At 52.8% G+C, this 22,416-nt stretch overlaps 6 protein-coding genes across 6 annotated transcripts; 4 read left to right on the top strand and 2 right to left on the bottom strand.

Annotated features, from left to right (window-relative positions):
* Positions 1-4,155: 4,155 nt before the first annotated feature.
* GLRG_10696 (uncharacterized protein) lies at positions 4,156-5,458 on the top strand (the record flags this gene model as incomplete). The annotated part of the gene is made up of 5 exons (XM_008101381.1): positions 4,156-4,239; positions 4,292-4,424; positions 4,484-5,004; positions 5,068-5,166; positions 5,228-5,458. The coding sequence occupies 5 exons, from the start codon at positions 4,156-4,158 to the stop codon at positions 5,456-5,458; spliced, it is 1,068 nt and encodes a 355-aa protein (XP_008099572.1).
* A 1,499-nt stretch (positions 5,459-6,957) lies between these two features.
* On the top strand, positions 6,958-8,010 carry GLRG_10695 (uncharacterized protein; the record flags this gene model as incomplete). Its single annotated transcript, XM_008101380.1, has 1 exon — positions 6,958-8,010. One exon carries the CDS (start codon positions 6,958-6,960, stop codon positions 8,008-8,010), a length of 1,053 nt encoding a protein of 350 aa, XP_008099571.1.
* A 360-nt stretch (positions 8,011-8,370) lies between these two features.
* GLRG_10694 (short-chain dehydrogenase) lies at positions 8,371-9,540 on the bottom strand (the record flags this gene model as incomplete). The annotated part of the gene is made up of 4 exons (XM_008101379.1): positions 8,371-8,504; positions 8,568-8,733; positions 8,785-9,384; positions 9,454-9,540. The coding sequence occupies 4 exons, from the start codon at positions 9,538-9,540 to the stop codon at positions 8,371-8,373; spliced, it is 987 nt and encodes a 328-aa protein (XP_008099570.1).
* Positions 9,541-11,318: 1,778 nt separating this feature from the next.
* GLRG_10693 (DEK C terminal domain-containing protein) lies at positions 11,319-12,255 on the top strand (the record flags this gene model as incomplete). Its single annotated transcript, XM_008101378.1, has 3 exons — positions 11,319-11,543; positions 11,633-12,091; positions 12,166-12,255. 3 exons carry the CDS (start codon positions 11,319-11,321, stop codon positions 12,253-12,255), a joined length of 774 nt encoding a protein of 257 aa, XP_008099569.1.
* Positions 12,256-13,747: 1,492 nt separating this feature from the next.
* GLRG_10692 (zinc finger protein) lies at positions 13,748-16,281 on the top strand (the record flags this gene model as incomplete). The annotated part of the gene is made up of 2 exons (XM_008101377.1): positions 13,748-14,146; positions 14,206-16,281. 2 exons carry the CDS (start codon positions 13,748-13,750, stop codon positions 16,279-16,281), a joined length of 2,475 nt encoding a protein of 824 aa, XP_008099568.1.
* A 677-nt stretch (positions 16,282-16,958) lies between these two features.
* On the bottom strand, positions 16,959-20,651 carry GLRG_10691 (uncharacterized protein; the record flags this gene model as incomplete). Its single annotated transcript, XM_008101376.1, has 2 exons — positions 16,959-18,094; positions 18,146-20,651. 2 exons carry the CDS (start codon positions 20,649-20,651, stop codon positions 16,959-16,961), a joined length of 3,642 nt encoding a protein of 1,213 aa, XP_008099567.1.
* Between the last annotated feature and the right edge of the window lie 1,765 nt (positions 20,652-22,416).

Genomic DNA, 22,416 nt, shown 5'->3' with positions numbered 1-22,416 from the left:
AAACCAGAAAAAAAAAAAAAAAGAAAAAGTCAAGGTTCTGGCAAGAAGGTTATTAAATCAAGGTTGGGAATCCAGCCCCCCCGAAGGATGAGGTTGCTTGGCCGAGCCCTTTGCCCAATGAAGAAGGTGGCAGATGGCCCGGGTGGATTATCGGCCGGTGTTTCACAACTATCCGTAAAGTGCAGACATCGCCGTCAGAATGTGAGCTTTGGGCCAACTGGAGGGGCACACAGGCTGCGATCGTTCCCTTCGGTGCGAATTCGGCGTTGTAACTGGTCGACGACATGGATGGTGAGAGCGTGGAGCCGAATGAGGAGCTCACGCTTGCGTGATTACATAGCTCTAGTGAGTGGTACGCTCCCGAGTCAGCTCTATTGGAAGGAGTCTACAGACAAGCTGATAATGCCCCCCCCCTGACAACCCGAGAGTACCGTGCACAATAACCAATAGGGGCCCGTGCACAGTTAAGCTGACAGTGGAGTAGGTGATAAGGCTCTAACCAATAGATACGCGCACACACGTCATAAAGGTCTATAGCTCCAAATTAAACAAGAATTTTTGTTCTTCTCGCTCTATATAGTCTAGCAGTAAGTAGTACTCCTAATAATCTAAAGGCTCTAGGTTTAACCCTAGCTTTTGTTAACTTTTTCTTTAGGTAATTCTAAAATAGCTCTACTAGGGAGGGTTAGAATGGTCTATCCGACCCTGCTTCCTCTGCTGCGCTCTAGGTTGGGATAGGCCAAGACTATCCCTTTTTGCCTCTGTTTCCCCTTTTCCCCTCTATCTATACCCTTATCTATTGGCTATAACTGTACGGAGGTGCGTTTCAAATCACCATGCCAGAAATGCCAAGACCACCCCATGTCAGTTAACAAGGATAATTGCAGGGGTTGCCACCTAAATAAATTGCCACTAACATTTTAACGATGCCCGCCTGGAACTTCTAATCGATATCTACTAGTATAACGCCCCTCTTTATATTTGTTACTACTATTAAGAGTAATAATAGCCTTAATATAGGCCAGCAGCCTCTCTATCTAGGCCTAGATTTACTCTTAAGGTAAGGCCTGCTAGCACTATTACTATACTTTTTTAGCTGTAGCCTAGTTAACTAGGGCACCCTTCCTTATTATAAATCGCTTTATCTAGGGCTAGTAAGGCTTAATAGGGTTAAGATTAGGGCTATTACTACACTAGTAGAGCTTTTTAACGTAATAAGTAGCGTACGTCTAGTAGATAAAGTAGTAATTATAAGAAGGTGCCTTATCCTCTTAGATAATAGTGCCTAGTAGGCACTCTTTAAGTATAAATAGAAAGAGCTTTAGTAGAAAAATCTCCTTCTAGTACTAGTACTAGTTAATTCCTCCCTTACTCTTATAAACTAACTTACTAGTATACTTATATAAAGGTATAAGTAGTATGCTACGCCTGTTAATAGACTATTTTAGTATTACTAAAAGATTAATTAGTTTAGGTACTAAGTGCTTAAAATACACTATATATAGCCTTATAAAGGGTAACTAGGCTAACCCCCTTATAATTACCCCCTTTCTAATATAACACGTCCTGAGTTGCTTTAGGCCTATATGCACTAGCGCTAGTAACTATACGCTAGAGCATAAGGTTATGTTAACCCTAAAGGCCCTAGGCGCCTAGCACCTAGCGACAGCTAGGGGACCCTTAGCTAGCGCTAGGCTTACCTATTACATATTAGTCCCTCTAAGCCTAACGTAAGCTGCCCCTTATTTATGCCTAGCTAACTAATCTACTAATTAATAACCTTCTAGCCCCTTAAGGCCTATACTAAAGAGAGTCTTAACAGGTAGGATTTAAACCTAGCCCTTATTAATAGCTAGAAGACCTACTTAGTGCTTAAATAATTATAAAAGTATAGGTAGTGTGCTACGCCTATTAATAGACTATTCTAGTATTACTAAAAGATTAATTAGTTTAGGCACTAAGTGCCTAAAATACACTATATATAGCCTTATAAAGGGTAACTAGGCTAACCCCCTTATAACTTATTCTAGTAAAAAGTTAGTTTATAGCTAGGGAGCTACTAAAGCTAAAGCCTACTTATCTCTCTCTCTAACTCTTATTTAAGACACTTAACTAGCTTTAGTGTAGTATTTATCTTTATAACCTTAGTATTAGTAGTCTGCTGTATTACTACTAACTTAGGTAACTAGTAGTAAGAAAGGCCTTTTTTATTATATATAAAGTAGCGTTAAAATATAAACTTAGAATATCTTTTTTATTAAGTATAAATATATAACTTTATATAAGCCTTATATACTTATTACTATAGATAGTAGCTACTATAGTAATAGCCTAAGACTACTAAGGTCTTATTAGACTAAATAACCTTCTTTTAATCTTTAAGTAACTAGTAGTAATATATAAGGTACTAAGAAAGCCTCTCTTGCTTTATTTAAGCTATTAAGCTAGGCTTCCTTATTAGTTTAGATTTTTTAAAGCTAGCTTACTAAAGGATATAGTAGACTATTATAGCTAAGATATCTATATCTAGCTTACTTTAGAGCTTACTAGTAATATTAGTATACGTCTTTTCCTTACTATATTAGTTATAGCAGACCTTCTTAATAACAAGCTTAGCTACTATAGGTGTAGCCTTCTTTAGTTAGCTAGTCTAGGGGGTATTATTAATATATTTAGGTTATAAAGAGAAGGTAGGAGCAGTTAGATTAAAGCCTTACTTTTTTACTTATTAGAGTATATTATTAACTATACGCTTTAATAACCTTAGGCCTTAGGCTACTTTATTAGCTAATTTACCTCTAAGACGGCTCTAAAGGGTAAGAATAACTGCCCGTAAAGAAGGGTTAACGCACGCTATAGTTGTAATAGTTAAAGGGGAAAAAGTGGTGTTGTTGTTGTTGTTGTTATTATTATTATTGTTGTTATTAAGGATTGCCTTGCTTTGGCCCCTTTTGGCCCCTGTAGAGAGGAAAGTGGGTGGATTAATCTAGCCTTTCTGATTGGTTGGATATATATTAAGTGGGTCCTACTGGCCGGGGTTGCTCTGGGCAGTTGGGCATGGTTTTTTGAAATGCACCTCCGTATCCATTGTCAACTCAAGCCTGCACGGGCCAGCGCGCACGGTACTCTCGGGTTGTCAAGGGGGGGGCATTATCAGCTTGTCTGATCGCTTATTGGAAGGAACCGGGCTGTATCTTTCTTATCTTATCTCACCCGTGTTATCCCTCTCCGATTGCGGGGGGAAATTCAGACATCCACTCCGTAGTATTTACCGAGTATTGGTGGACGCTATTATTGACGCTAGAGATCTGGTTCTGCTACAAACCAAAGGCAATGTACGGATAGCATGTTTATATTGGTGCATCTGCATGTAGCCCAGCAAGCTTCCGATGAGTCTCTGCATAAAACATCGAGCACTTGCTTGGCCAGGTAGCACAGCTTCGTCATCTTCTGTTCTATCGACATCTCTACTACTCACTCAGAACCAAACATCTGTACCGGACCAGACAGTTTGATAAAACGGGCGGAGAAAATCCGTATCATACAAATACCGTGCGATGGGCTTCCTCGTTACGTATAGACTACTCAACGATCCGTCACCGGGTGTCCACGTTGCCGTATCACGGGACAAAACTGAAATCATTTCCTTGCTGGTGACCAGCGCAGCGTGCGGGGAAAGCTTCCTCCTCGTGAGCAAGGCCTGATAAGGCATGGCCCCACGCGAGCAGATCTACCACGCGTATGTGTGTGCCATGCGGAGCGCAAGGTATGATATTCATGCCAGACATTCACAGTATTTCCATACAAGTGCATTGCACCTCATCAGTTAATGGCCCATTCCATCGGAGTGATTACCCCGTAATCTCAATACATTGCCCAAAGTAGGAATCGTCATTCACAGCACCGTCTTTAGCTTCCTGCCCGGAACTGTTACTCGACAGAAACTGATACGCAAGCCGATCTACTGCTCCGATAACGGTCTGCTTTGGATGGCGGCACATATCAGGGCCCCTCTCCTTGTTTGAAACCGGCCCCCGACTCGATTCACGTTGTCGACGAGCCTCAAGCCGTAGAATCTCGTCTCGTCTTGTCCCGTGTCGTCTCAGGTCTTGAATCTTTTGCAACAAGAAGTTCTCGGATTCTGTACTCAGCACGATGTATCTTGCCGTGGCTGCAGCTGTGGCCGTGGCCATCGTGCTGCTATCTGTATGGAGACGGAGGTGGCGATATGCCCTGAAGGTTAGCCCCCTCACTTTAGGTAGATATTGCGTTTGTCTGATGCGTGTTGCAGATGCCATCATCCCCAAGAACCATCCAAGAGAAGCCGTCTAGACTCGATATTGAGCCTCTGAGCGAATTCGATTGGCGACAAAATGACCCAACCAATTACCGGTCTTTCAAGCCCGTCTACCACATCACGATGGGTAGGTTGAAAGTTGAAATGCCTATTCTCATGTATGGTGACTTACAGAACCCATCGTAGCCATCCAGGCAAGTGCGCCTGAAGATCTCATCATTTTTGACAAAGCCTACTTGGATCGAGTTACAAATCGTCGGAGGATTTTGAAGGAAAATACGTCAAAGGTTGCTGGCGCAGTGCCGGAAGGTATCCCGGCTCTTCATGAGACTTGGACTTATCTGCTCTCCGAATATTTGCCAACGCGCTACCCGACCATGTTCTCCCTCTCCGAAGACGGGGCCATCTTTCAGAACCATATCACCAACATTTCCTTGCCCACAACTCCACCAGAAGACCCGGACATTGCACTCCAGGCCCTCGGGGAAACCGTGGAAGACGACATTTTCCTACTAGTCGAAACTCCTGAAGGCCATCGCGCGGTTGCGTTCGTTTGCTGCCACCCAGCTGGATTTGATCCTTCCGATAAGCTGGGGAAGCTCATGAAGGATATACACCGACCAGTGCCGTCATATGACAAGATAGGGGCAAGTATGGAGCGTTTCTTCAGTCGATTGCAGGTGGGGAAGAGCGTCAAAAGGCTGAATGTGAGTTCAGTCATGCCTCGATCTCCGTATGAGCGAGGAGGGAAGTGCTGATAAAGGAAGCAGTGGTCTGTCTCAACCCACGATAAATTATTCAGTCCGAGTGACTTGCACATCTACAATGGCGACAGTGTGGAGGAAGACGAAGAGGTTGACATTAGCAAGGTAGATTTCCCAGTCTCCCCTTACTAGCATGTCCTGGCGAACGGGCACTCACAACCTGTAGGCTTGTTTGCGCCAGGAGTTGCAGACGCTGACAAGACTTCCGGAGACTGGCGCGATTCTGTTCTCCTTCAAGACCTATTTGACGCCGATAGAACAGATTAAGAACGAGGGGTACGGACTACAGCTAGCAGACGCCATAGAGGGCTTGAAGTATGGCAATGCGCCGGGCATGTGGGTTTATAAAGGGGCCGCACGTTGGGGGAAGAGCGTTTGCGAATATCTTCGGTCATGACCAGCCATCAAGGCGTGCTGGATGGTTAACTATCGAACCGGACTCGAGAGCCACGGCAAACGGTGGGAATAGCGGAGTCACGGACCGGGGAAATGTTCGTCTCGGCGGGCGATCTCCCGCCTCAGTCCTTGAGCAATAACCGACGATATAACAGAATCTCAGCTGTACCAGGTTGCGTCATCGGTCGGGGGTCTGATGCCACGGGTTACGTCTTCGCCGGCCCGGCTCGGCGCGCTGACAGCCCACCAACAGAATAGCTTGGTATCGGGTGGCTTCCCTGTCTCCTGGAAAGTGATTTATCATTTGGGGGGACGAACTCGCGCCATGACAGTCGACGGCCAGGAATGGAGGACCTGGTCGTGTCGAAAAGGGGGCGTTTGCTGTGTTTGAGAGACATGCTCGATCGGGAATAGCGGGCCCATTCCAAGCTCCGCATGAAATCTCCCAGCTGCAGAAAGCTTCGTTCGCCCTTAGACGCTGTCAGTTTATGACCCCTGCGTTTTCATTTACCTTATACAATATTCACTATGTACACACGAGGTGTGGACTCGTACTTCATCAACATCAAGCGCCCGCCGGTCGCCTGTTATTTCTCTTCCGGCCTGTTTGTTGGTTCGCTCTCTCACCCTGGTTCTCCTGTGCCCCACCTTCTTTGCCTCTACTGTGTACGGATACATTGGGTAAGCTTTCAGTGAACCAAGTCCAGACCGACCCGGCCTATTGTGATGAGTATCGGACATGATACTTATGCCGTGTTTTTTTCCCCGATTGTATTAGACAACCATTGTGTACCTGTGTCACTTTGGGATAGAATCATCTTGTATTTGTCCCTTGGTCTAAACCTGGTCTAGTTTCCGTTGCCAAATTGCCTGACTTCTCTCACTACAGACTCCGCTGGTGAGATAATTCTCCCTTGCCACTGCAATATTGGGTCCTACACCCCGTTCATGTGCTGAGATGGAGTGGCCTCATCAGCCATGGCCTCACCTGAAGCAAGGTACGGATACATATCCACAATCTAACGCTTACGGACCCATCTAACACGCAAATGGCAGGCTCCTGCTAAAGTCCTGCGCCAAGAAATGTTGACGCGAAACCCAAAGCGGCCGGCCTTCTACTCTATCTCTCGCAGCTAGGCCTGCAGGGACATCGCCTTTTGCTGGCATCACGGGAGCGAGGACGGAATCCATGTGTTATGCGTCCCATACCCCCAAAGCCTCCCCTTACATAAAGACCCAGGCTGCCTAGCAGTTGCTAACAAACCCTTCCCTCTTCTCGGCTCTTGAGCTTAGCTACATTCGTTTTTATCACACACTAAAGCAAGGCCAAGGCATCGATTGCTGGAACCTGCGTCCTCTCTTTCTCAAGACCTTTCATTCATTCCAACCCTCGAACTCGAGCTTTTTCCTAAACTGCCCGGTCGGTTTTAGGCATACAATCTTCTTACACCAGCAACTACAGCATAAGTCTTACACGACAGCCCGCCAAAGCCCGCGAAAATGAAGTTTACTTGGAGCATCGCCAGCGCGGCTCTGCTGGCTGCCCGCGCCCAGTGCGAGATCCTCTGGGATGGTCGTTTCAACGACATGACTTCGTCCACCGACCTCGACAAGTGGTCCTTCGGCACCCCCGTCGGCTCCTACCAGTACTACATCCACGGGTCCGGCAAGACGACAGAGTACGTTGATCTATCAAAGGATTTCAAAAACCCGGCCGACGCAGCCTCCAAGCAGGGCGCCAAGATCTCCCTGACCAGCACCTCCTTCTGGAACGGCCAGAACATGCGCCGCACCGAGTTGATCCCCCAGACATCGGCAGCCATTGCAAAGGGCAAGGTCTACTACCACTTCTCCCTGAAGCGCTCTGACACCAACGCCCCCTCCCTCAACAAGGAGCACCAGATCGCCTTCTTCGAGAGCCACTTTGTCGAGATGAAGTCGGGCTGGCAGAGCGGCGCTACTGGCACTGAGGACCCCCTCCTGCGCTGGGTCGTCAACGGCAAGACCGAGTGGAGCGTCAACTGGGACGCCGACGTCTGGCATAACGTTGCTTACGAGATCGACTTTGATGCCGGCTCCGTCGGTTTCTGGCACTCCACCGGCTCCGCGGCTCTGACCCAGGTCGTCGCCCCCGTCGCCGCCCCTGCCTCCAGCAACGGTGCCGACTGGCACGTCGGTGTTCTCGAGCTCCCCAGAGACGGCTACCCCAATCAGGACGAGGACTTCTACTTCTCCGGCGTCTACATTGAGAACGGCAAGCTTACCACGTCCGTCGGCTCCGGCTCTGCCGACTCCGGCTCCTCCGCCCCCGTCTCCTCTGCTGCCCCCGTTGACTCCTCGGCTCCCGCCACTGCCGCCCCTACTTCCACCGCTGCCCCTACCACCACGGCCGCTCCCGCCACCAGCGTCGCCCCTGTCTCCTCTTCTGCTCCCGTCGTCTCCCAGAAGCCCTCTGCCCCTGCCGCTAGCCCCAGTTCTGCTCCTGCTGCAACCCCCAGCGCCAAGCCCCCTTGCCGCCGCCGCCGCCGCCGCAACCACCAGAAGCCCAACTAAGCGGTCTGGTCGTCAATGAACTGGATGCCAGCAGTAAACTGTTTTGAAGCCGTGTTGAAGCTTGGACTTTGACAAGAGAGATCACTTCTGTTGTACATATCTTTATTGCACATAAGACAGGCCACGGTGCCGACCGGATTCAGTCCTGAATATACTCTTTAACCTAAAAGAAGAGGGTTCCACTAACCCGGTCACGCTCATCATATGAGAGAACCATTGACTTACAATTGTTGGCTTTATGCCAGATATCTTGGATAGCTCATGACACACTAGCCACGTCGGGAGAAGTGAAACTGTGAACATTATGTTTGGCATGATAATACGCTGTCTTTACTAGGCATTCGAAGAAGAGACTGCCTGTCAAAGATACTTCTTCACTTGATCGTCCGTCCACTTCCAGAAGTCTTCGGCAAGCCCAGTTCCGCCTTCTTCACGAGACTTGGAGCTCAGCACGAGGTCTTCCCTGATGTCGTAAAATCGACCCCAAGGAACAACTGAGAGTTGAATATTAGCGGGGGGAAGTCTGCGACAAGTAGCACAAGTTCAATTCAACTCACCCCAGCCACCCGTCTTTTCGATTGTCACCTCTGGAGAGAGCGCTGCGAAGAGCTCGGTGTATGCGCCGTAAACGGCGGGGTATGTGGTGGCTTTTCTGAACAATGTCGGAATGAGGGCGGTGATGTGGCGGTCCAGCTCCGAAGAGAGGTTTCCGGGGTTCAGGGCCTGCATATGTAAGTGTCAATTGGAGCATGTGGGGCTTCACATGAGGCGTACCAGACTAATTACACCGTCGGCTTTGTGCCGCTTAGCAAACTCTGTGGAGTGGAAGTAGTTGCCGGCCTTGCTGATTCCGTACTTGAGCTCCTTGATTCTGTCCCTCTTGGAGTAGTCGAGGTTGTCGATCTCAATTGCGGGGTAAGGCGACAGAAGCTCAGCAGCAGAGCTAGAAACCCAGACAACACGAACACTGCCCTCGGGTGCCGCCTTAGCCGTCTGCACCAGCGTTGGCGTGAGAAACTGGGTGAGGAGGAAGGGGCCAACGCAATTCGTTCCCAGTTGCAGCTCATAGCCCTGGACGGTCTTGCTGCCCTGGGGTGGCATCATGACGCCGGCATTGTTAATGAGAAGATGGAGCTGAGACTCTTTGGCCAGGAAGACATCGACTGCGGGCTTGATGGTGGTGAGGTCAGCCAGGTCCAGAGTCAGGATGTCCAGCTTTCCGGTCGAGTTGGGCACGGCTTCCTTGATGGAGAGGATGGCGGCGCGGCCCTTGTCTTCGGAGCGGGAAGTGATGTAGACGGTGGCATTTTTCGAGAAGAGAATCTGCGCGACTTCTTTGCCAACCCCCGTGTTTGCCCCGGTTACTAGGCAGACCTGTGAGGCATGAGCAATGTGTACCTAGGTAGTTGACCTCAAGGACAGCTGCAGGAATGGTCAACTGACCCTCCCGGAGAGATCGGGAATCTCCGTCTCGGTGAACTGCGGCCGTGGCGGAAAGGCCTGCGTAAAGATTGAAAATGGATTGAGCATTGTGTTGCTATCCCTTGAAACCGAGGGGTTGAAGTTAGATATATGAATAAGGATTAACGAGAGACTTGAGGTTCAATAAGAGACTCGGACCGATGATGAGAGACGAGCGAGCTGGCAGACGTAGACGTCAGTGGTATCTGCAGATGGCAAACCGACGGCCCAGTAAAGATCACACTGCCCATGGCCAACGGGGAACCCGAGGGTCCATCGACCCGAAGCTAACCAAAAATAGTGGAGTGCCGTGGCGTTGTCTTTTCTCTCTCTTTTTATTTTTATTTTTTTATCAATCTGGAATGGGTTGACTTAGGTACTCAGTTCACGGGACGAAAGCCACGTGATTGGACCATTACACCGAAAGGGAAGTAGGTACCAATCCGACCGAAAGGTCAAGGTGCTGACAGCTGATGCCGGCCGGGTCTGTACGTACTCCTTATTTCCCCTTTGCCGGCCATGTATCCGTACCTGTACTCCGCATGGAGTACTCTGTACTCCGTACGCTTGCAAAACCCGAGCCATGCAGCAACAATTTCCCGTTTCTTTCCCATCAAAAATCCTCATCCCATGATCGAGTTCATGTTATTGGTGCGCAGCATCATTAGGAAAGGTGATTTAGCCTCGTGTTTGACTGTGTCGCATCAATATAGTCCCATCTCCATGTTATGCCCCAGTCTTGGCTGGAGACGCTTTACAGAACCACTACATCGATCCAGGCAATGCACGAAATGGCAAAGAGTCAGACTAGTACTGTTCCCGCCACACATACAATCGCAATTGAAGAAATTCCGTCTTGACAGAGATCCAACAATGCAGGAGTGAAGGCTTCTCCAACTGACTGTACTTGCCCAGCTGTCCAAGTCAAGCCACGTGATGCTCGTCAGCCAACCAATTCGGCAGTTTGATTGGCTCGGGGTCATGGTGGACTGGAATAGAAGCACGAGCCAACGTCTAATGCAAGACCAGTGGCCCACTCTTTCTTTCTTTTTTTTTTTCCCTCTGAGGACTTTCCCTTCCGGCCTTCAGCCACACGCGCGCACGCACACACAACCTCTGGGCTCTCCATTCGTCGGGTCTAGTTGCTAAGGCAAGGTAGAGCGGACCGCCTGCCACACCAGAGGTACTAAACAACAACCCAAACATTGGAAAGTGTGAGCCTCACATTCGTCCGGACCACTCGATCGCATCACCCCTCTTTCTCTCCTGGTCCTCTTTCAACCTGTCGCATCTGGGAAGAAACAAAGCCCGTCTCTCGATTCCGACATTGCTTCCAATCTACCTTTGTAAAACTCAGACCTGCCCGGTTCAACACCATCGGGGTCCCATCGTCACTTTCCTCTTCGCGTCTCCCGCCTTGGCATCCACGCCCCACCCGAGATCGTCCTCCGGTCCTCTTTCAGCCTTGTGTGGGTGCGTGTGCGTCGGCGCGTTTGATGCACTCCGCCGCCGCGATACGACCAGAGGCGCGGATCGTGCTGTCGCCCTTCCACTTTGAACTTTCTTTCTAGACTTCTACGCCCATCGCGCCTTCTTCCCGATTGCTGCAAGAGACATGCTCTGATTCGAGGCCGAGCAAACTTCACCCCCCGACTCTTCTCATCCTTCCTTCTATTCTCTCCGCGTCTTCCTGCCACCTCCATACGCCGAGGTCTGGAACCTTTCCGATCGATCGACAACACCTCGGCCGACCGTGCACTCATACTGTCGGGCGAACCGGAATAATCTTGGACTTACCTAGCCATCACTTGTCTGTCTATGAGTATATCATTTAACCACCGCCCGCCATGTCTCTTCCTCGTACGGTCTTCCTCTCAACTTTTGGCCTTTGCTGTCCCCCTTCGTATGCCACTGCTAACGCCATCTGCGCAGTAAGCTCGGAAGAGGAAAATAACTACACCTCCATCATCGATGGCATTCTTGCGACTGCAGACCTGACCACCATCACCCGCAAGAAGATCCGTCTGGGGTTGGAGAAAGCTCTCGGTGGCAAGGACTTGAGCGACCAAAAAGTACAATCCCTTCGTCACCCTGTACCTCCGCTGCTGTCGATTGACTGCGGCACTTGCGTAAAAACTGATGCTGACTGAACTCGGTACAGCACGCAATCAAGGCACTCATAGAAGAGCGTTTCGACGCCATCTCTGGATCGGGGGACGCTGCCCCCCTTGCCGATTCCTACTCCGCGAGCCCCGCCCCCAAGAGAGAAGCGAACGGTCACGATGAAGATGATGGGCATGGCGAGATCCAAGTGTCCGTCGCGCCTGCCAGGAAAAGGCAGAAGCGCGAGGACTCGTCCGAGGACGCGGATGCCAAGCTCGCTGCTGAGCTCCAGGCGCAGGAGAACAGAATGGCCAGAGGGCGGACAACGCGCGGCGGCAATGGCGCGACAAGCAAAGTGACCAAGAAGAAGAAGGCGCCACGGAAGAAGAGCGACAAGAAGGTTGACGACAGCGACGTTGACGACAGTGGGGAGCCGCCGAAGCGCAAGGCCGGCGGTGGTTTCCAGAAACCGTTCAACTTGAGCGAGCCGCTGGCGGAGCTGCTCGGCGAGTCTCAGGTACGTTCCCGCCACCGTCGGGTACTCTCCCCCGCCCGCATGCCGGGCTGAAGTCATTTGCTAACCCCGCCAAGCTATCCCGTCCTCAGGTCGTCAAGAAGCTCTGGGAGCACATCAAGGGGAATGACCTCCAGGACCCTGATAACAAACGACACTTTAGCTGACGATAAGATGCATGCCATTTTCAAGCAACCCAAGGTGGACATGTTCCAGATGAACAAGATGATTGGCGCCCACCTCTATCCGGTCGAGGAGCAGTAGAGAAGATAGCCAATAAGGTCCATATTCGGTGCAAACTAGCGGGGCGATTTAGGCAATGGCGTCTTTCTGGCTTGGGAAAGGCAATCAGCAAAGTTTCCGGGGGGTTGGGGGATCCGGGAATATGATGGTGAATGGAGGCAGATGGAGACGTGGCAAGACATCAGTAGACGAGGATGGATCTGTGGTCAGCATGGCATCTTTCATGGCATCTTTACATATCCGGTCATGCTGGCTGGCTGCCTACAGAGTAGAGCATTGCCGCCATGGAAACTGCAGGCTTGGCCCAAAGGACGAGAGACTGGGGTAGCTTGGTCTTTGGAATAGGCCGACACTAGTCCTTTTTAAACGCACTTGATTAGCATCATATCGCTCGAACAAATACCCAGTGACGCAATGCCAGCGGTTGCAACCTTCACAGGTTTGTGGTAAGGCAGCACAGCGGTAGGTACCCATTTTCTAATATGTATGTATGTGCATCCATGACAGCAGCTTCCAGAAGAAACAGCAATGTTATCGGGAGATTGGGGAAAGGAAAGAAGAAGAAGAAGAAGAAGAAGAAGAAGAAGAAGAAGAAGAAGAAGAAGAAGAAAAAAAGATGACTCACGCTGCCGACTTTCAAGTCGATTTCCAATCGTAAAAAGGTCGGGGGAAAGCGTCGCTGGGCGCGCAGCCGCATTCAGCCCGGCCCCGGTGACTCTTTTGAAGCTCTATCCGTACTTAGGTAACGAACTACACTGCCTACCCAGATACTTGCTTCCTCACCTGAGAATGCAATCGCCACCGCTACCGGCGCACCAAGTTATGTAATCAGGAGCCGCAAATGAAGCTTCACGTGCAGTGCTGGCTGGTGGTGCCAGCAGCAACGGGGGGTGGATGACGCACACCGAGAGAGGAAGAAACCCCAGTGCCCATCAGCTGCTCCCCCCGAGCAGCGAGGATGTAAGCGCAGGGGACTTTTTTTTGCTGGACCCCGCCATGAATTCCTTCGCATCCACCAATGCCAGCGCTGGTCCAACCCACCCGCGGTCCTCTGGTAACGGAGGGAGCCACACATAATCATTATTTTTGACCTCCCTCGGTCTTCGCCGCGATTGATAATATTCACCGGCCTGTCCTGCTGTACCCTGCTCCTCCTCACTCTCGACTTACGCACTTACCTATTCTACAAATACAAGGCACACCCGACTTGGTCATCTTACAGCTCCCAACTGGAGTTGCCCTTACACCAAAATCACCAAAATCACCGCTGTCGAGCTCAAGGTTGATTTCGCGCATCAAAGTATCAGCAGATCGAAGACATCCAGCCAGCCCGTTTCGACTCAGCTGTCCCATTCACTGGACGAGCGCTCCTTTCTGCTCTTAGTCCCACTATCTGAGCGAGAGACAACTGTTCCGATGGCCGACACCCAGCCTACGAGCGACTCGAACCCCAACAGGGGTAACCGCAACCGTGGCCGAGGTCGCGGGGGAGGTGGCGGCGGAGGCGGGGGAGCAGGAGGAACCCGCGGCAGAGGCAGAGGAGGGCGTGGCAGAGGCGGCAGCAATGCTGGTTCCGCACCTCAGCAAAATGTCTCGAGCGCGCCTCCACCATCGCAAGCCAAACCGGACAACAAGGTGCTCACCCGCACCGTCACCGAGGGTGACGACACGGCTAGCAGCGACGGCGAAGTGTGCTTCATCTGCGCCGAGCCCATCAAGTTCCACTCCATTGCGCCTTGCAATCACAAGACTTGCCACATCTGCGGGCTGCGTATGAGGGCTCTATACAAGACCAAGGACTGCCCCCATTGCCGAGTAAGTCTTCTCCCAGCTAGCTCACTTACAATTGTCTGCATGAGCTGACTCCGGGCCAGACACCCTCTCCCTTTGTTGTGTTCACCGAAGATGCGAATAAGCGATATGAAGACTACACCGACGCCGACATTACGAGTTTCGATAACAACATTGGCATTCGTTACACCAACGAAGAAATTGTTGGCGATACTGTTGTTCTACTCCGCTACAACTGCCCCGCAGAAGACTGCGTCTTTGCCGGCCTGGGTTGGCCAGACCTTCACAGGCATGTCCGCTCAACCCACCATATGAAGATGTGCGATCTCTGCACGAGGAACAAGAAGGTGTTTACGCACGAGCATGAGCTTTTCGCCGACAAGGAGCTCGAGAAGCATATGAGGCACGGCGACGACAGGCCCGGCGCGATAGACCAGACCGGCTTCAAGGGTCACCCGCTGTGCGGTTTCTGCGGATCCCGGTTCTACGACGACGATAAGCTCTTCGACCACTGCCGCGAGAAGCACGAGAGATGTTTCCTCTGCGACCGGAGAGACTCGCGACACCCTCATTACTTTGTCAACTACAACGCCTTGGAGAAGCACTTTGAGAAGGACCACTTCCCGTGTCTCGACAAAGAATGTCTAGAGAAGAAGTTTGTTGTTTTCGAGTCGGAGATGGACCTGAAGGCCCATCAACTCGCAGAGCACGCCAACTCCTTGTCCAAGGACGTGCGGAGGGACGCAAGAGTGGTCAACATGTCCGGCTTTGACTACAGGCCATCATATGAAAACGAGAGGAGAGGCGGCGGCGGAGGAGGAGGTGGTGGTGGTGGTAGAGACGGCGGCGGCGGTCCCTCTGGCGGGCGCCAAGGACGTGGCCGTGGCCGCGATCCCAATGCCGAACCCATCCCGCAGAGCTCTGCGCAACCCCTTCGTCGCGACGAGATTGCTTTTCAGAGACAAATGGCAATTCACTCGGCACAGTCCGTCTCCAACCGAACCTTTGGCGGCTCTCTCTCCACGCCCTCGGCAACAACGCCGTCAACCTCGTCCCGGCGGGGCAATGCGACGCCCTCGGGATCGACACGCCAGGCACCTGCAGCCACATCAAGTGCCGCCACATCAAGTGCCGCCACATCAAGTGCCGCCACATCAAGTGCCGCCCATCCCCCTGCTCTGCCGACTGCCGAGCTCGAGCAGCTCACCGTTACCGATATCGCATCGCTATCCCCCCCGGAGCGGGCGGCGATGCTGCGCCACCAAGGAGTCATTGAGCGCGCCTCCAACCTACTCGGCCACGACCAGACCAAGATGACGGCGTTCCGCGAGTACATCTCAAATTTCAGAAAAGGAAAGCTCACCGCTCCTCAGCTAGTTGATGCTTTCTTCTCCCTCTTCGCCGACACGTCTTCCAACGCTCTGGGGACGTTGGTCCGCGAAGTTGCCGACTTGTTCGAGGACAAGTCCAAGGCCACAGCTCTGCACAAGGCCTGGCAGGACTGGAGAGCCATCAACGAGGACTACCCGTCCCTTCCCGGCCTGGGCGGCATGCAGGGCGCTACCACCGCCTCCAGCGGCTGGGCCAGCGCAGCTTCTCCCTCTCCTACCGCCCCCGCCGCCGCGCCCAACCAGAAGCACTCAAACCGTGTTCTGCGCCTTAAGAACAGCACTCGCGCCGGCGCCTCGGGACCCAAGCCGGTGACGTCGTCCGCTTCGAAGGGCTGGGTCGCATCATCGCCCGCCGTGCGCCCCCCAGCATCGTCCGCCTTCCCTGCCCTCCCTGCCGCTTCCTCCTCGTCATCGTCGAGCGCGGCCCGGCCGTCCTGGATCGGTCCGAACAACCCGTCTTCAGGCACCAGCAAATCAGTCGGCTCGGCAGGTCCGTCAGGCACAGTTCCTGGCGGCCGCCCGCCGCCATCTTCTGCTTTCCCCGCCCTACCCCCGGCCCAGAAGCCTCTGACTACAATCTTCGGCTACGGGTCAGGCAGAGGCGTGCGGCGTGACCTCGGGGGCGCGGCCAGCAACTTCAGCTGGGGATCGGCTCCGGGCAGTGGCGCGGCGAGCGCGGACGTGTCGGAGAAGGAGGACGAGGAGGCCGGCCAGAGTGCCGGCGGCAAGAAGAAGAAGGGCAAGAAGGTGCTTGTTCAGTGGGGTTAGGTTAAGCAGGATTGGTTATCAGCGTCAAATAGCTTAGGGCTAATATCTTGGTTCCGGTGAGGAGGAACATGTAACCTCGGAAGTTGGGATCATACGTGGCCCGGATTTTGAAGAAGGGAAAAGGAAAGGAAAAGGAGAGAAAAAGAGAAACCTAGAGATGACATGAGCAAAAAGCAGGTCAGAGAAAGTGATGGGAGTACTCCGTACAGCAAATGCGAGAACACATGCCGTCCCTTCGGGATCACTGGCGATTCATCTGCCACAAAAAAACGAGGACCCGGATAGACAGAGCTGACGCGCTGTATCGTCTCCATAATAGTAAACGGATGCCGAGACGTGACCCATGCCGCCGCCACCCAATAGGCTACGCGCGTCGATCAGAAACGCAAACGATGGAGAGAGGGGGGGGGGATGCTAGTCCGTTGGGCGGGGCGCGGATAATAAGACTGGGGGGGGGGCACGGCAGATATCACGGTGGAGGCGAATACATGTTTGTTCGTCGCGTGCGTATGGGTACGATGGACAATCAACGTCGCGCAAAGTCACCAAGCTGCATCAAACATGGTCACATCGCTCATGATTTCTTTAATCATGCAATGTTGGGGACATTTCCATGAGGGGAGGCCATGAGACATGATCAAATCAAATAACCATTCCGTATTGATGAAAAGACTACCTTACAAACCCGCTGGCTCGTAGTATTCCCGGAACCGATCAGTGCTGTCCCACTCCACTGTCCAAACCACGTTCCAGCAGTCCAGCAACAACCTAGGAAACCTGACTGTCCAGAACGCTAGGTAACCGTCGGGTAAGGGACCTACAGTCCGCTTCAGTGAATCGGGCATATCCTCGTAGTGGTTCCTCTTGTTGCGCAGCGCTCTCAACAGATCGAGCAGCCGAGACCCCGTGTATTTGCGCTGCTTGCCCAAAGAATCCACAAACTCGCGAGGTAGCAGGCGGAGAAAATCGCCTTTGGTAATGGCTGGCGCGTGCTTCTCCAAGTACTGGAGGTGATCGCTAGGAGGATCTCTTGGCTCTTTCTCAAAGTGGTCCGAGACGTCACACAAGAAAGCAAGGCGCTTCTTGGCAGGCCAGAAGAAGGGATGGGCCATGACATCTCGGGCCGAAGGACGTTCCTTGGGGTTCGCGTTCAACATGAGGCCGATGAGATGCTTGGCCTCGTAGGCAAAGTCGCCGAGCGCATCCAAAGGTGCCAAGTTGTAATTGCCCTTTCGAATGTTCACCTCTCTCATGTAGCGATCGCCGCAGTCGAAAGGATGCAGACCATTGGTCAGAACGTAGAAAAAGACCAGCCCCAAGCTGAAGATGTCAATGGAGCGGGTTGCACGACGGTTCGACATCATGTCAGAGCCAACGAGAATGGAACCGGAACCGCTGTTAATGCTGACATCCATGGCAGAATCTCTAGCGTCATCGTCGAGCAACAGCTCAGGGGCTCGCCAGCCAGATGTTCCTGCGGCGCGCCCCGTAGTCGCACCGAAGGACGACTGGCCACCTTCCAGCTTTTTACACAAGCCGAAATCGGAAACGAGAAGGCGTGGCCGGCCATCTTTGCCCATGTTGACAAGAATGTTCTGAGGCTTCAAGTCGCGGTGAACGATACGAAGGTTGTGCAAGTGATGGATACCATTGGCAATTTGGTACAAGACACCAGGCAAATCCATCTTACCAGCTTGGGCCAGTCGAGAGAAGTGGTGAGGTCTCTCGACCACATCGGCCAGAGACGCAGCACATCGCTCAAGGGCAATGTACAAGAAGCCATCTCGGACTTGTTGGGCGTAGTAACGGATGACTGAATGCTGTCAGGACACATCCACAAGGTACAGTGATTTCTTGGGCTTACCATTAGGATGATCGTCGCTCTCCCGCAGCAGCTTCGTCTCCTGCGACGCGATATCGTAAAATTGAATGAGCATTCGCTTAACAGCGACCTCACGCCCATCAAACTTGCCGGCGAAGACCAAAGTACCGTTACTGCCAGTGCCTAGTTGATGTTCGGTGTCTACTTCGATATTGCCCATCCTGATAATGGGTCCCGTCACAGCTTGCATGTCGTTCGCGACGGTCATGACGTCGGGCTCCAGACGGGTTGCCTGCTCTCCAAGCTTCTTGGCCTTGTTGACGGCATCCTCGACAGATGCAGGCGGCTCATCCTCCCGAGACTGAGACATCTCTTCTCTCTTCTTGCCTTTGCGATGCTTCGTGCCTCCCCGGCGACCACGGTGAGCGGGTTTCTTCTTCTTGACCACCTCAGGGGTACCGGGCTCGGGAGGAGTCAAGGACTCTTTCTCGGGAGCTGCAGCAGGCTGAGCATTAACGGAAATCTTCTCATCCTCCTTTTCGACAGAACTCGCCGGTGCTTCACGGGCTAGCGTGTTGCCGGCCGCGGCCACCTCGGGCTTAGGCAGAGCATCAGGTTGGATGGGTTCGGTAGGGGAGGGATCGTCATGGATTGTAGGCTCAGGAGTAAGTTCAGCCATATTCTCCGTATCCGAGGCAGCCTCGTAGCGCATGTTCCATTTTGTCGTCTTCGCCTTGTACCACCGACGCAGGTCCTTCTGATAGAAGAACAGAACAGAGACAATGAGAACAATAAGGACAGGATTGGAGAAGAAGTCGATGACGCTGTTGGAAACGTGGTGTGGAATCGACTTGACCTTCCTCACAATCGTTGGCGTCTCGACATCCTCGGGAACTGGAGTGGGCAGCACCGAGTCGTTTTCAGGGTCCAAGACAGCATCAGACGTCTCGGCCCTTCCAGGAAGGCTGGGAGGTTGGTATATCTTCTCCCTAGTAACACCGTCCATGTAGTGGGTGCCAATCATGGCCCTGATTCTCTGCGTCTCGTTCATCTTTTCCCATGGGGTTGCCAGCTGAAGCCAGTCTGGTGACGACGTCTTGGCCACAGGTGCATCGAGAATGAGGGGATAAGAGCGCCCTGATAGAGCGTACCAGTTGCCCGTCTCGGTCTGGTTGACAAAAATGCGCTGGCTTCTAATGCGAGCCGTGCTGCCGTCTGTGGCAGGCGGAACGGGCTGTGGCAGTACAATCAGGTCCGGGTTGATCAAGGGCTCCAGGCCAACAGGTCTGCAGACGTCGAAAACTTTGACCACCGGAGACGAAAACTGTGCCTTGCAGAAGACGGGAAGATCTCCTTTATTAGTCTTCCCGTAATCAAAGCCGTAGATCCTCCCATCATGGGTAGTCGTGTGGTAGCGGGCGTCGATGGATTGATGATATTGGCTGAGGAGGTCGTAGTCGTTGGTGTTGGGAGTCCAGTCGAAAAACTTGAGTGTAGCAATGGGACGACCGTCTCTTCGAGCAATGCCGACCTCGTACTCGGTGCGACCGAGGGTGATTGAGCCAATGGAGCTGCACTCCTCGTTGTTCTGGTCGTACAATGCGTTTGGACGCAAACAACTCTCGGCTTCGTTGACGTGGGAGCCACCCGATCCGAACCACTTGAGCACACGGCCGGTGGCAGCATCGAGCGTGATCATGGTGGTCTTCTTGGTGCCCGTGTATACGATGGGAGGGTTTTCCAGGGCGGAAGCACCCTCGTCAACCATCTGCTTCATGGTCAGGCCTGTCGGCAGGAGCCTGGGTTCGCTGGAACCAGGGACCCAGTAGTAAATGTCTCCGTCGCGGGTTGGCTCGATGGCCCAGACGTAGTGGTCGATGAAGTTGTAGTCGTCGTCCAAGTCGGAGGCGTTGAGGCGGTAGTGTTTGGTTTCCACCATTGACTGGTCAACCTCGAGACGCCAGCGTTCTGTGGCGGTGCCGCGATCGCTGGCGTAGAGGTGTCCATCGACGGTCGCCATAAGAACGAAGTCTTCTACTTCCCAGTCCTTCAGACTCCGCGCATGGTGCTGCGTAGAGATCCCGTCGCCTCCGACACGGGAAGCGATGGGTCGATGTCCAGAAGGAGGTGCTCGCACGGACTGAGCCGGAGCCAAAGTTGCGACGGCGCTCGCATCGTTAGGAATTATGATATTGTCGGGATTGGACCGACGGTTGTGTTGTTTGTTGGGTTGGGGTTGGCTCGAGGTTACGGAGTTTCGACGTGACCTCGGAGACTCGGCAGCATTGCCGGCCATGATGTTGGTAGCGGCCCAGTTGCGGGCGGCAGCGTCCGGGTGGACATCGCGAAAAGCCTCATGCTGACTGCTACCGGGAGCGGGCTGTTGTTGGCCGACGCGGCGTATCGGAGGGATGGGCTCGAGGGGTTTTGGTTGTTGTTGTTGGGCGTCGGCCAGGGGGAGGCAAGAGATGACGAGAACGGCGAGGGCGAGGAGGTAGGTCCGCTGACGGGCAACATGCCTCCCTTCGCCTGGAGGCCGTCGCAGCATGGTCGGTGAGTTTTCGGTAAGGTAGGGATTTACATCAACGCTTCCCGGAGATAATCGTACAGCAGGCGAGACATGGAGGCAGTTGTGGCCGCCGTCGTGGTTGTGATGGTGGAGGAGGAGGTGGTGGTTCGACGGCGGGAATCGACCATGTGAATGTGGGTGGTTTGAGCTAGCGAACCAAATCGGAGCCCACGGATGCAAAGCTGGCGGATGAATGGGCCAGCTGTGGAGGTAAGATGGAGGTGATTGTGGATGATCTGAGATGCACCAAAGGAAATGTGGTGATGGCGAGAGAATATGCAGAGGTGGAGAGAGCGGGAGAGGAGGGAAAGCAGAAAGGCAAGTGGTGGTATTTGGATGCTCTCCTCGCTACCCTTTCTTTGCTGTTCGCTTCCACTCTGTAGGTATTAGGTACCTGGTCAGCTTGGATAATGCTTTTTTTTATTTTTGTGTCTTTTTTTCCAGCCTGAAGCACAAGCCCCCAAGAGGGGGGCCATCGAACCAGCTTGGCCAGCCAGCCCGGTGCCCATGCCAATGCTAGTGTGTCAGTGTCAAATGTCAATGGTGCCCGGCGTGTGCAACACGCAACACGCAACACACACACACACCCCCCCGCCAGGCGGAAGGTGTGAGAGGTATTAAGTTAAGCAAGCGGCTGGGCTGGTACAGTGCGAGTCTGCGGATGAGAGAGCTTCGACGCTGTTGACGGCATCGTCGCGCCGAGGGCGTTGGAACTACTGTGCATCGTACCACACCCCGGTCATACCGGGATCCATCTTCTGATGGGGGAGGGGGGAGTGGAGGATAGGAGGAAACACAGCGGGCGCAAGTATACCGTATTTGTACAGTGCGTTCTCACACATGTGTATACTGTAGCTGGTACACCATCACTGTGCCCATCCCACCATTCCCGTCGAGCGAAAGACCCCACCAGATGTCACCAAGTCGGGCACTCACAGCTCGCAGGTGTTCCCTGTTCCCCCAGTTTCAAAAGGGAGGAGAACAACTGGGATGCACATGCCATGCCGCCCCGGCCCTTCCTTCCTTCCTTCCTTCCTTCCTTCCTTCCTCCTTCCTTCCTTCTTCTGTTTACTGCTATATCTTACTATGTAGCTTACGTACACTATTACAATAGGTACCTAGGATCACATCTACATCACGACGGGGTGAGGTAAGAGGTAAACTACATAGATACGCTAACTATATACAGAAAGGGCTAGGTACTGAAAGGACCCCTTGGGAACCTCAAACTGTGGCAAACTATAAATCGCGGGGTTTGGGCCCCAGAGCAAGCAGCACCAAGCTTCACAACCTACCGCCGCCGCCGCCGCCACCACCACCACCACCACTAGCATGATCTTCCAAACCCCGTACCAGTAGTCATGGGGAAAGCGGGATTATTGGATCCCATCTACCAGCTGAGGAATGTTTCTGTTTACACATGGAGCGCCGTACAAAATACTGGAGCGTAGTCCCCATCCCCATACTACCTGGCGTGTATGGTGGCTGACACAATTCAACGACGAATCTCCCGTACCCGGTCACAGGCGAAACTTTTTCGGTCGAGGTTTTAAGGGTCTTTAGGGCTCCGCGACCCGAACCCTCCCCTTGCCCTTGCGCTTACGCCGCGCGCCGAGTCCGAATCGACATGCCCCGAACTGCCTAGTGCCCGGTGTCGCCATGTGATAGTGCGAGCGAGATGGCGTCGACACAGTGCAATGGGGGGTTCTGGAGCTTCCGCGACAGCCGAGGGTTACGGCCTGTC

The sequence above is a fragment of the Colletotrichum graminicola genome (assembly GCF_000149035.1).
Source record: "Colletotrichum graminicola M1.001 genomic scaffold supercont1.65, whole genome shotgun sequence".
Classification (NCBI taxonomy): domain Eukaryota; kingdom Fungi; phylum Ascomycota; class Sordariomycetes; order Glomerellales; family Glomerellaceae; genus Colletotrichum; species Colletotrichum graminicola.
The sequence above is the reverse complement of the archived record's forward strand: the minus strand, read 5'-3'. Positions and strand labels throughout refer to the sequence as shown.